The 16,706-nt window shown below is 45.5% G+C and overlaps 1 protein-coding gene across 1 annotated transcript in view; it reads left to right on the top strand.

Annotated features, from left to right (window-relative positions):
• Positions 1-7,916: 7,916 nt before the first annotated feature.
• PPP1R21 (protein phosphatase 1 regulatory subunit 21) overlaps positions 7,917-16,706 on the top strand; it is a 25,680-nt gene continuing 16,890 nt past the window's right edge. Inside the window, exons 1-8 of the mRNA XM_026048067.1 lie at positions 7,917-7,997; positions 9,233-9,301; positions 9,710-9,856; positions 11,973-12,074; positions 12,691-12,855; positions 12,955-13,013; positions 15,443-15,537; positions 16,393-16,445. Coding sequence (XP_025903852.1) covers positions 7,938-7,997; positions 9,233-9,301; positions 9,710-9,856; positions 11,973-12,074; positions 12,691-12,855; positions 12,955-13,013; positions 15,443-15,537; positions 16,393-16,445 — 750 coding nt within the window. The 5' untranslated portion in view covers positions 7,917-7,937. The remainder of the gene's footprint in view (positions 7,998-9,232; positions 9,302-9,709; positions 9,857-11,972; positions 12,075-12,690; positions 12,856-12,954; positions 13,014-15,442; positions 15,538-16,392; positions 16,446-16,706) is intronic.

Raw genomic sequence — 16,706 nt, 5'->3', positions numbered from 1 at the left:
CAGGGTGTTTTGTGGCTATTTGGAGCCCAGCTTGCATAGATCAGTGGGTTCTGATTTTTCTTCTTTGTCAGTCTCCCGAATCCTGCCATAAACATCTCCGTCCGCGGGGACGCGGCCGAGCTGCCGAGGGCCTCTGCTCTGGGGGCCGCCCTGGGTCGGAGCCTCTTGAAGACCTTGGCCGCGGTCACTCAGCGGCTCTTGGTTATGGAGGTTATTTTGTAGCGTGTTCTGGAATTCAAAGCCAATTTTGTTTTTAAGTGCAAAGCCTATAAAGTGTTCCTTTTATTTTTTGATAATTTCAGTTTTTTTGGTAACTTCAGTTTTTAAGAATGGTTTCTTTCTGGAAGGAGAAGACTCTCTGCCACGTTCCTGCTCTGAGTGAATGCCGGTTATGCCGCAGCCGTCGCAGGAGGACGCCYGCCCGCACGTGTGTGTCTGTGCACGTCACCAGCTCAGCCACGTCAGCTGGTAGGGCCCGTGTGGGAGGCGCCGCTCGCCTCGCGGGCGGCGGCTCTGTGCAGCAGGGAGCCGAGCAGAGCGCGGCGCCTCGGGACGTGGTCGGAGGCAGGGGCGCCCGGCGCCTCCTGCGCCTCGGTGGCTGGTGGAGAGAGGAGAGCCAAGGGGTGTGGGGCAGTGCGCAGCGGCGCTGCGGCTCTGTGGGGCGGCGCGGTGGCTCTGTGGGGCGGCGTGACGGGTCTGTGGGGCGGCGCGGTGGCTCTGCGCGCCGCCCAAGGCCTCGCCGCGGGCTCCCCACGAAGGCGCTGAGCTCCCCCGAACGCCCATGCAGAGCTGGATGGGGATCCAGGCGCTGGGCTGGAAGGGGCGGCCCTCGCTCCTCCTCGCGGTTTTCTGGGTGCTTTCTCTGTGGTGCTGCTGCTCGCCGCCCGGGGCGGGCGCTGGGGAGGCTACAAGCCCCGTTGTGCCCTTGCTCCTCTCCCCAGTTTCCCCRCAGAATCAGCGTGGTGTTTTACTTGACTCTGCATTCCCTGGGCGGGCGGCTGTGCCGCCGCTTCCCGAATCCCAAATCCCGAGRGAAGCCCTTGGCAGCAGGGGCAGGACGAGGCCAGAGGCCGGTAAGGGCAGCGTTGGAGTTTCCCCGTGCCACGGCAAAGCAATAAACCCACCCCGAGGAGCAGCGACCGGCCCCGCGCTGCCTCCCCCTCGCCCCGCACTGCGTTGGGGTTTGGTTGCCACCTCAGCCCCAAGCCCTGGTGTATATAGTATAAATGGAGTATAATTAAAAGTTACTTTAACGTTTTCTTTAGTGACATGTGTAAAATGTTCATGCCAACGGTCCGTTCAGATTTATTTTAATAGCAGTTAAAAGGCAAGGAGAGTATTAAGGAACCACACTCAGTTCGTGAAAACAGCGCAGAAGTGTATGAGACTTATGGGCAAGGGAAGCTGCTTTATTCAGGTTTAATCCAGATGCGAACGCTGTAGCAGCCTGTCTTGGCCTTCGGGATGCCAATACTAAGCGACAGCCTTTGTGAAAGTCGCATCCAATATTTAAAAAAAAATCAAACTTTAAAGTGGAAGTTTCAGCCCATCTCATTGGGCTGAAAAGCAAAAGCTTTGGTTCAAGCAGAGTACACTCATACATGTTATTAATGGTGTAGTCAAAATATTTATTGAAGAGAAAAGGTAGAATATTTTAAGTGTTGCACCTGCCATCATTTCTTAAAGCACATTCTTTACATCTAACTGCCAGTGCCATTATGAGGTCTGTTTTATAAATGTACATTTCTTCAAACTAAAAAGTGCATAATTAAAAGTATTATGTTACTGCCATATAGTGATATAAAACATTTTATAATTGCCAATTCATTGTAACTATTATTTATTTAAGTGAATTGTAAGAATGCTTTCTGATCAAACGAGCCAGAGTTGTTTTTAAAAATGTTCCCATTAGCTTGTTTCTAATGTAGCATAAGCAATGTCCTTGGGTTTGTTTAGGATAATTTTGCCAGTAGGAGACCAATTCTAACCCTTTTTCCTCCAGTTTAGTCCTTTACCCATTTTAAAGACAATTTACAGAAGTTTAGTTTTTTGTATGCTAATCGCTGTTAATTAAAATGTTTATAAAGTTTATTTTTACCAAAGAGATGCAATTCATTATGACAAAATATTGCAGAATAAACTTTGTTTTATAACATTTGTGACTTTTCTGCCCATGTTTTTCATTCAGATGATCAAAGGGGCTTTTATAAAATAAACAGCATTGCAAACAGAAAACGCTGTGTTATCTCTTTATCTACAGACCTCGGTTCTGGTCTCAGATGCTGCTCTGAGGCCCTCAGGTTCCCATTTAAATCTGTTCCACAAGACTGGGGCTAGTTAAATAATAATAATTTCTTGTAGGTCTCAGCTTTGTTAAGGAAATTGCATGCTCATTGAACTCCTCGGCGCAGTAAGTGAGCCCTACCAGTTCACAACAAGAGCTGCTTTCGGTCARGTTCATCTGCAACAGGCCCAGATCTATGAACAATAATAGAGGTGATAAAATGTAAACATCTCAATTCTCTTGTTTTCCTATGCTGATAATATTGAAAAGTCYATTTCTGAAATGAAGCCTAAGCCCCACTGATACTTGAAGAGCGTCCTGTTAAAGCCAACATTTCGCCCTGTAACTTGGAGATTGGTTTGAGATCTTTGAAATGTCCGACACTGCTGCAGACCTTGCTGTAAGGCACCTGCCCTGGTTTGTTCTGCTCTGTGCAAAGCATTTGCTTAAAAAATGAGGACTCTCTTTGTAATGAAATGTCTGTGATRATTTGCAGTTCTGTGCCTGTATCACTGCAGGGAAGTCGCTCGTCCTGGAGAGACTTGGAGATCGGGGGAGAGCACGAACAGGTCATGTAAGAACATAGAGTTTAAGAAACAGCTCATTTGGTGTTTTATTTTCATTGTTTAGTTTTCTTTAGAAATGATTTATGGGGTCTGTTGGGTCTTTCTACATGAGGCTTTCTGAGAGCAGGTGACAACACTCCCCCTTCACCCCTTTTCTTCATGAAATACTCCCCATCCTTTTCCCAAGGCTACACCAAGATATTTTCCCTGGGCAAAAGGTGAAAAATAGTTAACCAGCTTAGTATCTTCCATAAAGCTTGAGGCAGCATCGTGAGAAGAACATGATGTAATTCTAGCCAGCCAAGAATGACGTTTATATAAATGTCTTCTGAGCTGCAGTCTGAACATCTGACTCCAACCTGGAGTTTTGCTGAGATACCGCAGCACAGGAGGGAGACAAGGTTCGACACGGTGCCTTTATCTCCTAGAGGCAGACACTGGTTGGTCTGTTCTACTACTATTTTTCTAGCTAGTATCACTGAATAAATTCCCTGTGTAGATTCTGATGAAAATATAATAGTTCTGTTACAGTACTTAAAGTGATATATGAGATTTTAATTAAGATTTTCCTTCATCACCACAGCAAATAATATCTAGGGTCTAAATCACAAATTATGGGCTATCTGTATACTACTAGTGTCTTGGTGTTCATCTTGATTGATAAGACTGCTCTAATTAATTTGGACAAAACCATAGCTATGTGTCATACATTAATGATATCTTTCTAATTGTTATTCACTATTTTTTTTATAAGAGAGCCATAAATTCATTGTTAAATTCCCCTCGAGAATTTTCTTCTGTTACAACTTCCCTGGGAATTGCCCTCTCTGTGAAGCCACAACGCTTGAAGTAAAGCTTTAACTGAAGCAATTACCCAGTTACACCAGCTCTATTCTAAGGACTTTTATGGAGGAAATGCTTGATAGATCAGGTTTATTTTTTAAATGGCTGCCTAAATTTTATGCTGCAGAGATTTTTTTTTTTTTGATTCGTTTAAATTGAATTTTTTTTTTTTTTGATTCATTTAAGTTGTGGTGGCCAGTGACAGGATGAGGGGTACTGGGTGTAAGCTGAAASACAGGCAGTTCCATCTCCATGCGAGGAGGAACTTCCTCACTGTGAGGGTGACAGAGCCCTGGCACAGGCTGCCTGTGGAGTCTCCTTCCCTGGAGATCTCCCAAACCCGCCTGGATGCCGCCCTGTGCCCCGTGCTCTGGGTGTCCCTGCTGGAGCAGGGGTTGGACTGGATGGTCTCKAGAGGTYCCTTCCAAGCTCAGCCATTCGGGGATCCCGTGACTCTGGGTTCTCACTAAGCTCCAGTGGGTTCCTGGTCGTTTGCTGCTGCTGTGACTGGCCTGCCAGGCTGCAGCTTTCCGCAGGGCTCTGCGTTGCCGCCTGCGGAGCTTTGTGCCTGCTCCTGCACGGCTGCCGCTGGAGGACCCTGTCCCACCTCCCCAAATCACAGCCGTCCCCATCCTTGCCTTTCGGGCAGGGGTGGGTTGAGAGGATTAACACATTTGTTCCCTGTTGAGCTGCAGAGCCTGAGCCCYGCTCGCAGCTCACCCTCCCCCAAGGCAGGCAGCGGAGGGGAAAAGCACCTCTCCCAGGGCACCTTTCCTCAAGGATCCGCGTGGCTGCGCGGATCGCAGCGCCTTTGGGCCGGCCRCTGCCTTCAGGAGCGTTTGGGCTGCACGATGTCACCTCGCCCCAGCCAGGCCCCGCTTTGGGCGAGCGGAGCAGAACGTTCCCTGCTCCCGGGAGAAGCACCCGGAGCGGCAGCCGCATCCCATGCAGCAGTTGCCAGGCAACAGGATTCGGCTTTCAGCAGGATCTAATTTTAAAGTATTTAACCCTAGATCTGTCAAGGCTTGTTATTTCCGACACGTCTGTTCATCCCTACTTGTTGGTGTCCGAAAAATTCCAACGGGAGATGCACCCCGGTGCGGGCAGCGCTGCCGCTGCGCCAAGAGCAGGGAGCGTCGCGCAGCCGAGGGGAGCGCGGCCCTGGCGGCAAATCCCATCCCGGCGCTGGCCCACAACGCGCCCGTAGGGATTCTGTGCACACGGACATTTCTGTGCACAYGGACATTTCTGTGCACACGGAYATTTCCGTGCGCAAAAACAGGTACAAATAGGGGTGGAAAGCAGCGCGCTGCCGTGCCGTGAATCGTGCTTCGTTGCCGGCTTGCGCGCCTGGCTGGCTCCTCTTTTCTCTCGGAGGGGTATTTTTCAGGTGAATGAATGTAGTGAAAAATAACAACTAGGTCTTGGGGTTTTTTTTTAATTAATAATACGTGTCTTGCTAATTTTAGATGAGCTTTCATGGGGGTGAAGAAGCATGTCAGGTTTAAAGCCATGCCAATAGATGGCTGTCAATTTGAAAGCTAGAGGTTCAGGGGGAACCTTTGGAGGTGTTGGGAACATCTGAGTTGTGTTCRTTTTCGTAAATAGTTTGCTACCTTTTATTTTTTTCTAAATTATAGAGATTTCTCTGTGATTCTGCGATTCCCTCATATTTCAGGGAAAAAGAATGATTATTTCTGACCAGCTCTGTCCCTCCTTGGCTAGATGCTACMGAGCTCTCTGAGAGCGCCCGCATGGTCAGGGCTAGATTAACGGTATGGGGTATGTCCCTCAGCTCAGCTCTTGCTGCTTTCACTGCTCCGTGTTGGAAGCACGAAAAGAAAGACTGGAGACCGCCAAAAAAAAAAAAAAAAAAAAAAAAAAGGCAGTAAAATGCAAGAGGAAAATGAAAGGGGATTGGACCAGTCGTGTATTTGTGCATTATATTGTGCAAAACGTGGCAGAGCTAGGGAAGAGGTTTCATCTTCCAGGCACAGGTGGAATTCAGCATTTAAAAGAAATGAGCCTTTAGAAGAAATGGAAGAAACATTTTTTTTTCCCTTGTTACAGCTTTGCTGTTTCACGGAGCGAGTGGATTCGCTGCAAAGCCRTGAGAGCCCCTCCTGTGGCACAAGCGCCCCTCGCCTTCCCCCTCTCCTTCCCTGGACCCTTGTCGACCCCGAGTGCCACCTCCTTGGTGGGATAAACTTGGATAAACTCTTGTTTATCCACKGAGTCGGGACGGGACGTGAGAACAGAGGTTTGTTTGCGCTCCYGTTTTTAGGTGCTACGAACACGGAAACTATGGTAATGAGGGACAAACATAAGGGAAGAATTTATTCCGTGGAGGGCACATCCGCACACACGTCGCACCTATTTTAAGAGCGCTTGGCTTGATTTTTTTTTATGGGAACAATGGGAGTTTGGAAGAGGTGAGAGGCTGTGTGTGACAGCCGGGCTGCTCGGGCATCGCCGCAGCGCGTTCCYTGCTGTTGCTGCCATAACAGAAACCAAGCACCCAAACACCCGGCGGGGCGTCCGCGGCGCCCGAGGAGCGGCTCAGGCGTTTCTTGTGACAGTCTGATGGCTGGCGTTGGCTTCCCTCCAACCGTTCCTGACTTCATTCCAGGTCTTAGGCACCCTTTTGTTGTAAATACTTGTAGCATGTAAGCGATGACAATGAAGTTTATTTTTCCCGCAGCACAGAAAACATCCTGGATGATTCAGAAGGCGATCTTTGTTCGTTACCTGCACCCGTTCTCAGCGTGTGTGAGTACAAGACCCAGTGAATCAGAGGGGAAGCACCCTTTGCGCAGCGGAAGGAGGATGAGTGACCTGGAAAACAGAAGGTATCAGTATAGTCCCTGTTGACGTGTTTGTTACTGCTCTGCCTGGGCATCTCTGGCTCAGCCTGTCCACCAAACACCATCCCAGGGTGGTGACGAGCTGCAAACGTCATCCTGTGCGTGCCAGGAGCGCTGAGCTCCACACCGCTCCCGGGAGCCTGGAAATCCTGCAGCCGGCCCTCAGCCTTCGGCCTCCGACAGGCCGTTACGGACACCCGTCTTCGGACTCCCTCGGCCTGCCTGTGTTCAAGGATAATACACCTGATGTAAGGAGCGTTWGGGTCTTGCCCAGGCGAGGAGGGACGCGGGCGAATACGTTCCATGTTTGTGCTCGTGGCCGCCCGGGCAGAGGCAGAGCTCTGGTGGCAGGGAAGGCTCCCTGTGCGGCCGCCCTGGCGCCCGTCGTGCCCCCAGCAGGACTGTTTAGTGCTCCTGGCCACGCACAGCAGCGGCGGCACCTCCTGCGCTGACACGGCCCGTGGCATTTTGCTCTTCCTGTCCTGAGACTTCTCAACAACGTGCAGCCTCTGCTCTTCTCCTCCAACACGAGGGCTTCCTTGGAGACACAGGGGTATTTATTAATGTGGCCACCACGTCCCGGTTAGCGTTTGCCGACCGTGYTGCTGTGGCAGCACATGTGGGCAAAATATCCGCCCGAATCCCCAGAGCTGCAAGGGAATGACAGGSAGCTGCCATGGGCAGCTACTGCCTCTCCTCATTAGAGGACGGRCGGAGGAGTGGGGCAGCCGCTCCTCCTCACAGGGAGCACGCACGAAAGTGGGCAAGAAAAAGAGCATTTCTTATGTCAGGCACTCCTGAGAAAGAGCTATGAAAACATCCTGCTGAAATCAAACGGAGAAACAGGCCTCGCAGCGAGCCGGGGTCACGGCCCGGTGGCAGTTGACGCAGGGCCAACGGCCGCCGCCAACGGCCGCCGCCAACGGCCGCGGGGCGCCCCCCGGCGGCGGCTCCGCTCCCGCCTCCTAACGGCTCCAACGGCCCCCCACTGCCCCTCCCCCCCGCGCGCGGCCGCCGCCGCTTTTTGGGCGGGGCGGCGCCCCGTAGCCCCCGCGCTGTGGCGGGCGGGTAGCGGTTGCTATGGTGACGCCTGCGGGGGGAGGGACCCCATGACGTCGCGCGGCCCCTTTCTGTGGGCGGGGTTTAAGTGGGGCCCGCCCTTCCCTCCCCGCTCCGCCATCTTGGAAGTTGCGTCAAGATGGCGGCGCCAGCGGCTGGAGCCGCGGCTGCACGGGGCGGGGCAGCGCGGTGACGTCAGCGCGGCGACGTCAGCGCGCCGCGGCGGCGGCCGAACGCGGAAGTGCGTGCGCAGGTGGCGGGCGCGCAGGAGCGGGACCGGACCGGACCGGACCGGACCGAGCCGAGCCGAGCCGAGCCGTGATGGCGGCCGCCGCGGAGCTGCAGGCCAAGTACCAGAAGCTGGCGCAGGAGTACTCCAAGGTACCGCGCTGCCCTGCGGCCGCTGCGGCCGTTAACGGCGGCTGGGCTGCTGCAAGGGCCGTCTCGCCGTCCTGCCCATGTCCGGGCCCGAGCGTTCGGCCCGAGGCGCCTCCCGCGGGGCTGCGGAGCAGCGAGGCGCCCGGCTCCCGTCCCGGGGGCCGCTGCCGAGGCCTGCGGGGAGCCGCTTGTGAAGGCGCTGCGGCTTGGCCTCGAAAATGCTGCCGCCAGCGAGGTGGTGGCTGCTGTGGCTCGCTGCCGGAGCTGCCGTGCCTCGGAGGCTGCGCACAGCCTGCTGGCCGCGGACCTTGGCTCCTGAATGGGTCTTYGAAATGCAGAGACCTTCTTGCTTGTCTGAGCTCCTGGATTCTCGCTCCTTTAGTATCAGAGTGCCTGAAAATTTTCGTTGAACTTCGCCTTGCAACTTCCTCCCTGCAGGATTTCTTTGGCTGCTTGTGGGAGCTGCTTCTCTCCCACTTTGTCCCTTGTAGGACAGCTCCGGTGCGTTGTGCAAGCTCCCTTGTGGGCAGCCCTCCTTTTCCTGCAAACGACCAGATCTTTGTTGTCGCTTGCAGGAGAGGAGAGGAGCTCCTGGAAGCTCTTTGTCCCCTTGCTAGCGGTGATGTGAGAGCTAAGGAGGGAGTAGGTAGGTTCAAAAAGTGGYGAGCAGGTACCTGGCAAAGGTTCCCTTTCCCTGTTGCTTCACAGAGCACCCCAGGGGAAGGATGTTTGTTTCCAGAATACTTTGTTTTCCCCTGAAGTTACAACTTCCGACCCTTTTACTCRAACTTAATGGAAGAAGTAATCAAAATGTTCCCTCAACTTGTGCTGGTTTTTGGCAGAGCAGAAGTAACACTTAATACGTAAGACTGGAGTAGTCAAGAAGCTCTAACTTCTCTGCAGCTGTTTGCTGCTCTTCGAGCGATAACTATTTAAATTATTAATCTGAAATACTTTTTCTTGCAAGATGAGCCTTCTGTTTAAGAAGGTCGTTTCCCAAAGTAACTCTTGTTTTCTGAAAATTCAAGATATGAATGTGTTTGTGCCTTTTAAAAAAAAAAAAAAAACACACAAAACTTATTAACACAGCTGCTTATYAGAAGAGAATCCCTTAAGCACACACATTTAATCTTTTCAGGAAAAGATAAAATGCCTTTGGCATGCAGATGTTTTTCCTACTGAGTGTTTTTTGTTTATTCTTTTGTCTTACACAGTTGTCTGCATCTCTTATGTTTCAGCTTCGAGCTCAGAACCAGGTGCTGAAGAAAGGGGTTGTAGATGAACAAGCCAACTCTGCTTCTCTGAAGGTAAYGTCTAGAGCCCTAGCTTCAGTTATATTAAGTCTTGACCAAATAGGTAAATGGGAGGATGTAGGGTGGGCTTTTCCTAATTTTTATTCAGAGAATAATGATTAAAAGAACATTGAAAAAAATGATGTAAGTAAGAATTCTTGTTTTGGAGTTACTGTATTCATTGTTCTTTGTGGGTGTTGACTTTGTGAAAGTGAAAGGTTGCTTCTTGGTGACTGATTTACAGGATAAAGCACCTAATGAAGCGTGCTCTGTGGGCAAGTCAAGGAAGTGAAATCTGTTTTTTAATTTAAAAGCAATATTTTTGGCTTCTTCAGAGATAAAATACTGAACAGGGAAGGCTTTTTCTTTGAATATATGGAAGTAGCGTGAAAGTTTTAATTCTAAAACTCCTTGGTCCCTCAGGAGCAACTGAAGATGAAGGATCAATCATTGAGAAAACTGCAGCAGGAGATGGACAGCTTGACCTTTCGAAATCAGCAGCTTGCCAAGCGAGTGGAGTTGCTTCAAGATGAACTTGCTTTAAGTGAAACTAGAGGCAAGAAAAGCAAGGTATGTGATAAAGGTCAAACAACTCTTTTTTAGCAAATGTYTGTTCCTCACCTGTTACTGTTTCATTCAGTTTTAGCACAGTTGCTGAGTGTGAAAGTTTGAGCTAAATGTTCTCAATGGAACTTCTGTTTTTAACCAATGTTACTGAAAATATTGACTGAACAAATACTGATACCTATATGGTATGCTAAAAATGGGCTTTTTTCTTAGTTTGACTGCTAACTGGCATTGAATTGGTATATCTCTTTCTGTGTCTTTATTAAATTTTTAAACAGCCAGAGAAGACTGTGGAACTTTCTGATTAATCTGTGAGGAAAATTGACTTTCTTGTCCAACTCCCATTACTTTGTTATTTTGATGCTCTTATATGAATCTTGTCAAATACTTTGAAGTCTGAATTTTAGCTAATACTCTTTATTTTGTTTCAAAGTGACAGAATAATGATAGAGTACCAAGATTTCTTTTTTCTCAAAATGCCAACTGATTAAACTGTGTTTGTCATATTATCTAGATCCCTTAGGTCAGCCTGTTCCCCTTCAGGCGACTTCAGGATTCCCAAGGATGTTCCATTGGGGCTTTCTCAAGCAATCTTTGATATTCCTCCTCTTAATTACTATGACTTATTCTTTTTGACATCTTCCAAAACTCCATAAATACTAATGTAAAAATATTCAGTTATTTAGAAATGTACTCATCTTCCTTACTTTCTCACATAATTTCTGTACTTTTTGTTAATCAGGGTTATCCAGGTCCTTGATAAAGATAGTGCCTCTGATTCATGTTACTTGTTGATTTAAATATTTAATACATTAATATTCATTTTCTAAATGTGTCTCAGTCTTTCTTATTTTTTATTTCACATTACATAACTTAGTTTCCTCAGTCATATTTCCAAATTTTCGAGGACTTTACTTTGTCTTGAGTTAGCTTGCAGACTATTGCTACTAACTTTTCTGCTCCACTGTGAGAGACAAATTTTGCATTAAGAAATGTCTGTGCTGCCTTTTAAGTATGCTCCCTTTAATTCAAMACACAGACCCTTTTTCAGGAGGTGTGTGTTACTGAGTGCTCCCTTAGTAGCTTCAGTGATACCTGTAGATTTTCTGTCTTTGGGMAAACAAGTACATTATATTTAGACTAACTTCTGGAAGATGATGTATTTTGAGGTTTGGTCCTTCTAGAAGGAATGGAAGGTGTCCCTGTTTCTCACATGATCCAGTTGAGAATGGCATCAAAAAGTGTGGTTGGTTTCACTGTGTCAGCTGCCCTGGGCGCTTGAAATTCAGTGTGAAATTTAAGTGTTAAGTGGTCAGCAGGCTTGTTCAGCGCTGGTGCCACCTTTGTTCAGCAGAATGGTCGAGCAAGCAGCTGTCTGTGTGGGATTTGTTGGTGGTCTGTGAGGCTTTGAGTGAAATGGGTGAAAAAGGAAGAACTGTTGGCAGGTGGCTGTGTATTCCCAGGGAGTGTGGCAGGCGGTGAGGGGCCAGTGTGACCCCGTGCAACACCCCGTGCTGGGGTAGTGCCTTTCRGTGGCTGCTCTTGATCCCTGCTGAGATGAGTCTGGTTGAGGCGTGGGGACACACCGTACACAGAGCTCCTGAACCCAGGAGGCCTTTCTGCATAGGGGTTGACACTGCTCGCTGCCCGGCATCGTGGAAGCTTCACATGGTGGCAGCAGCACCGAGCCRTCACATCCACGGACACATGGAAATGTTTGTATGGACAAGCCCTTCCACGTGTTTATGAATGGGACAGTTTCTGTTAACTTACCCAGTGGGCATTCTACCATGGTATAAAACCAATAAATGCTGTTTTTAGGCTCATATATATATATATATGTGTGTGTGTGTGTGTGTGTATATATAGCATATATATATATAGCATATATATATATAGCATATATATATATAGCATATATATATATAGCATATATATATATATGCTAGTCAGTATAACTGACTAGCTAGTCAGTATAATATATCTATTTATTATGAATATAACTACAGCTATAATAACTATGCGTGTAATCATGTGCCTCTTACAGAAGGAATTTAAGTGGTTGGAAATGCCTTTGTTATTTGGGGACAGGWGCTAATGAGCACATGCCTTCTTTTAGAAAGGTGGAGAATCTTCATCTCAGTTGAGTCAAGAGCAGAAAAGTGTCTTCAATGAAGATCTTCAAAAGAAGATAGAAGAGAATGAGCGACTGCATATACTTGTATGTAAAGCTGAGTCTTTTAACTGAATGATTAGTGTGTTTTGATGCATGCATAAAGAGTAGCTGATTAAGTTAGCATTGTTTCTCATTTACCAATTGAATATCTTTATAACTTGACTTCAGGCTCTTAAGACGATRTATGGAATAATTCACATTATCATAATAATAGATGGTTCTCATTTAATTTTGTAACTTCTGGTGATGCTCAGCTATTGCATTGAAAATGGTTGGTATTGGATGGAAGCTTTTTCTTCACCCACAGTTTCAAAATTGCTTTAAAACTTAATATTCTCTGCAGTTTGGCAAGAATTACTAACATCAAAATAGAATGTATTTCACTGGTATAGAAAGCTTAGGGGAAAATTAAGCTGAATAACAAACCTTTTGCRAGTGTCTATCAGTCTTTTTTTTAAAGTTCTGTAATATCAACCGTTCTCTAAAAACAAGTATTTTATTAATCGATCTGTTTTCTGCATATGTCAACACAAACTCATCTGAGGACTAATAAGCGAGCACTTGTTATTAAAGTGGACCTAATTGGTGACTTTGGGCTAGATTCCGCAGCACTAAATGAAAGTGAAGCCCTTGCACACGAGACTTGCTTTTCTCATTGTAGTTCTTTGAAGCAGATGAGCAGCACAARCGTTTAGAAGCAGAGCTGAGAAGCAGACTTGATGTTCTGGAAACGGATGCTGCCCAGCATCAAGCTGTGGTGGACAGTTTAACACGGAAGTACACGGATACCATAGAGAAGCTGCAGCATGATAAAGCCAAGTTAGAAGTAAGGAGCTTTTTGTTACTTGACAAGCTTGAAAAGTTCTGAAATTAAATATTTTGCTGTGTCAGTACTTACATTGTGAGATTATCTTCTTGCATAAAGATCAAGTCTCAGACACTAGAAAGAGAAGCTAAGGACTGTAGGCTTCGAACCGAAGAATGGTAAGTGCTTTTATTTAATATAATGAAAAACTTGATTTAAAGAAATAGCTGCTTTACAAATGAATGGGGTTACTTTTGAAGGGAAAAAAAAAAAAGACTGATTAACACTGGTTAAAACTGAAATTGCAAGCAGCAACATGTTAACATCAAGACTATGTGGCTTAGGTCCCCTTTTCTTCTGCTGGGTATATAACTAAACTGTTCTTTACACAGATGTAGACAAATCTGTCTTGTTAAAGAGCTGCCAAATTACTGCAGATAACTGTAAAGCTGATGAGTGACTGCAGGATTTAGTTCCAGTGGAACTGGGAAGAAACTGTTGAACTTCTGTGAAACAAAGGTGTATGAGTTTTACACACTGCTTTTAAAAACCAAGTTTGGTTGGGGCATTTTATATGCTGAAAGGCAATTTCAAAAGTTCCCATCTGCTTCATATGTCTCTTGAGCAATATTTGTTTGCTTGAAGTATAATATACTCAGAATACTTTGAATTTATTGATCAAGCTTATTCTAGTTTTGGAATTCTTAAATTACCTTGAAGATCAACTAAATAAAACAGGAAAAAGAGTTGAGAACTGCAGGCCGAGGGAGCTTAGAGAGCACTTCTTTAAGGTGCCTTTTTTGTTTTTTGTTTTTTAACTTAGCCATGGTATAAACCATAAGTAACAGTTAAAATACATAGTCAGGTCAGAAGCTCCTTCCATTTCAAATAGAAGCCCTGAATCATATCTTTTAATTCTATTTACCAAGTTAAACATCCTTGCATTCTACTAATTCTCTTCTAATGTAGATCAGATTTTTCACTTACAGTATTACTTGAAGAAGTTGGATATTTTTTGCTCCTGTTTGCTTTTTTAAGTGTCTATGGGATGTGTAGCTTAGATTTGAAAGGTGGTGATGCTCTATTCTGTTTCTGTGGCACTGAGAGCTTGTTGCTTGTAGRAAGTTCCAAGATGACTGGGTAGCTAGTGTCATTGTAAGAAAAYGCCTCTACCGTTTAACACAGCAGGCTTTTAAAATTAAAAATAAAAGCCTGACACTATTTCAAAACTGAAATCAATATCTAATGAGTGCTTGACATGGGGATCTTTATCAGAATGCCCCTTTAGTAAGAAGGGATCCCTTTGTCTCTGAGATCCAAGCTTTGTTCCAAAAAGCCAGGGGATACCAGGCCTGACGGCCTCTATGCCTTGAAAATCAAAGGGCAAAACATGAAACAAAATATATCATTTTTTTTAATCATTCCTTTACAGTATAGCACAGAAACAGCAATGCTTCTGGAGTTTGTCTTTGAGTTTTCTAACATGTCCRATGTTGTTCATATTCCACAGTTTCTCATGTGTCCAGTATGTTTACACTTCATACGCTGGAGTTTCTGTGCAATTTTTGCAGCTGCTCTTCAAGAAAAAAGCTTTTTTACAATGCATGAGATACTTATTGACCTTTTTTTCGGTATTTTATTTGTTTGTATTTTTTTTCCTATTTGTATTGATGTATTAAATATAAAACAAACTGTCACTCTGAAACCTTCCCTCCCACCATCCAATATACGTGCAGGAGTTCTAGATGTCAGACTGGAAACAAAGCAGTGAAGAATTGAGGGCCTGAGTTGGGTAAGGCGTGGTACTTGGTCTGAAAAACAATACACAGTAATCCTTGTTAGCATACATATAATGCTAGGATATAATACTGTTCACTTCAAGCATTGGGATAACAATATTAGTAACCATCATGACACAGATTCACATCTACAATACACAAGCTGATATGGGGAAAATCACTTTAGAATGCAAATGACACATTGTTGTCAAATCTCTTACAAATGTGCTGTAGCAGAACAATATTTAGGTACAGAAATCATAGAATCATAGAATGCCGAAGGTTGGAAGGGACCTCAGAGGTCATCGAGTCCAACCCCCCTGCTCAYGCAGGGTCACCTAGAGCACGTGGCACAGGGCTGCATCCAAATCTGTTATGCTTATGGTGTATTTCTGGTAATGAGGTAGTGTACTTACCTGAACTATCATTTCTTCTATACTGGAATACCATAGCAGGTAATTAAATTAAAGGCCTGTTTGTGAGCTAGTTAAAATGACAGTGAGCAGAATACTTTTGTATAGCTTCTGTCATGAATGTAATACTGGAAATGAATATAAAGGCTAACTTCCAAGTGATCCAAATTTCTCAAGAGTAGCACTCCAAAATCTGCAGTCCGTTCTAGCTGCTTTCACTGCTTTTGTTAGGAGTYAAAATAGAGCACATGTTCTAAAATTGGCATGAGAGAGAGAGAGAACTCCTACTGTCTGATTTCTATCAAACTTCTGGGAAGGGAGATCTGTTAACCCCAGGGAGGCTTAGGGTGAATTACAGTGGTGATGGTATGAAATAAACTTTAAGGATTGACATTTGTGGTTTTTATTGTTATTTAGCCAGCAGCAATTGAAGAATCTTCAGGCGACTTTGGGCAGTAGACTGGAAGAATCTCTAAGCATAATCAATGAAAAAGTACCTTTTAATGACACAAGTAGGTATTGCTTTGGCTTGCGTTTTTCTTGCCTGTCTTGCTCAATTTGGGTACCCAGCTGGAGGTAATAGTGTCATCTGAGTTCAAGTACACAAGATGTAASAAGAGTGTGTTGCATCAGTCTGTACTGTCTGCTGTCCTCAATAGCCTGAGTGGTAGGTTGTCCTTGAGCAGGCAGGCAGGAGCTGGAGTACAGGAAGAGATGAAACTGGTGGACTGTAGCAACTGAAGGAAGGTAGGGGCCTCCTTCCAAGCTCCGTTCCACGCCTCTCTTTTAAAGTGGGTCCCTTTGAAATATGGAAGCCATCCAGAGCGCTCTCTAACTGGAACAAAATGTTTAAATGTGTGGTGATTAGAAKTAATTCTATATAATGAAGGAATCGGGTGCATGCRGGAGCATTAAAAAAACCMACCACCAACAAGAAAAAAACACAAGTGACAGGCAAATCACAAAAATACTTACTTGGGTGTCTCTGGAATATAATTGAAATTTGAAGATCATGTTGAGTTCTTTTAAGGCTTTTTGAGACCGTTCACTATTGTTTAGTGAATAATATTGATCTTTTGGATAACAGCATATGGTTGCTGCTGTTTCCTGTCAAAAATCTGGGGGATTTTAGATGGATAAATATGAATTGTAATCTGAGGCAAGTGTGGAAGTGCTTTCTCCACTGTTGATCGTACTAGCAGCTCTTAAATGAGTCCTTTAGATCTACTTTATTGCAGTGAATTGCTTGGATATTTTTCGAAACAAACACTTTTATKCTGAAAAACTTCGATGTAAAAATGATTTACTAAAAAATGTTCTATGTAGGAAGTATGACTTAATAAATATGTTTAACTTTTGTCCCGTAGGATCTAATCAATACAATGCTCTGAATGTGCCAGTACATAACAGAAGATACCAGGTAAGCATTTTCGCGGCTTAAAGGTCTAACTTTCTATGCAGATACAGTATAAAAAAAAAAGTCATTTTAGTGACTCTAAATGGCAGAAGATGATTCAGGGGAATCCCTGTCCCCAAACCCTTGTACTTTGTGAAGGTGCAGGTTGCATTGTTCCCATGTGGAAGAGTCGAGTCATTTACTTATCTCACTCTGGACTAGGTCTGCTCTTGTGGCTCCTGTCAGGTAATCACTGCAGGCTGTTCTGGAGAGAATGACAAAAAG

This window comes from Nothoprocta perdicaria, unplaced genomic scaffold, assembly GCF_003342845.1.
Source record: "Nothoprocta perdicaria isolate Ctin4 unplaced genomic scaffold, notPer1 scaffold_51, whole genome shotgun sequence".
Lineage (NCBI taxonomy): Eukaryota > Metazoa > Chordata > Aves > Tinamiformes > Tinamidae > Nothoprocta > Nothoprocta perdicaria.
This window is presented reverse-complemented; position numbering and strand designations above follow the sequence as displayed.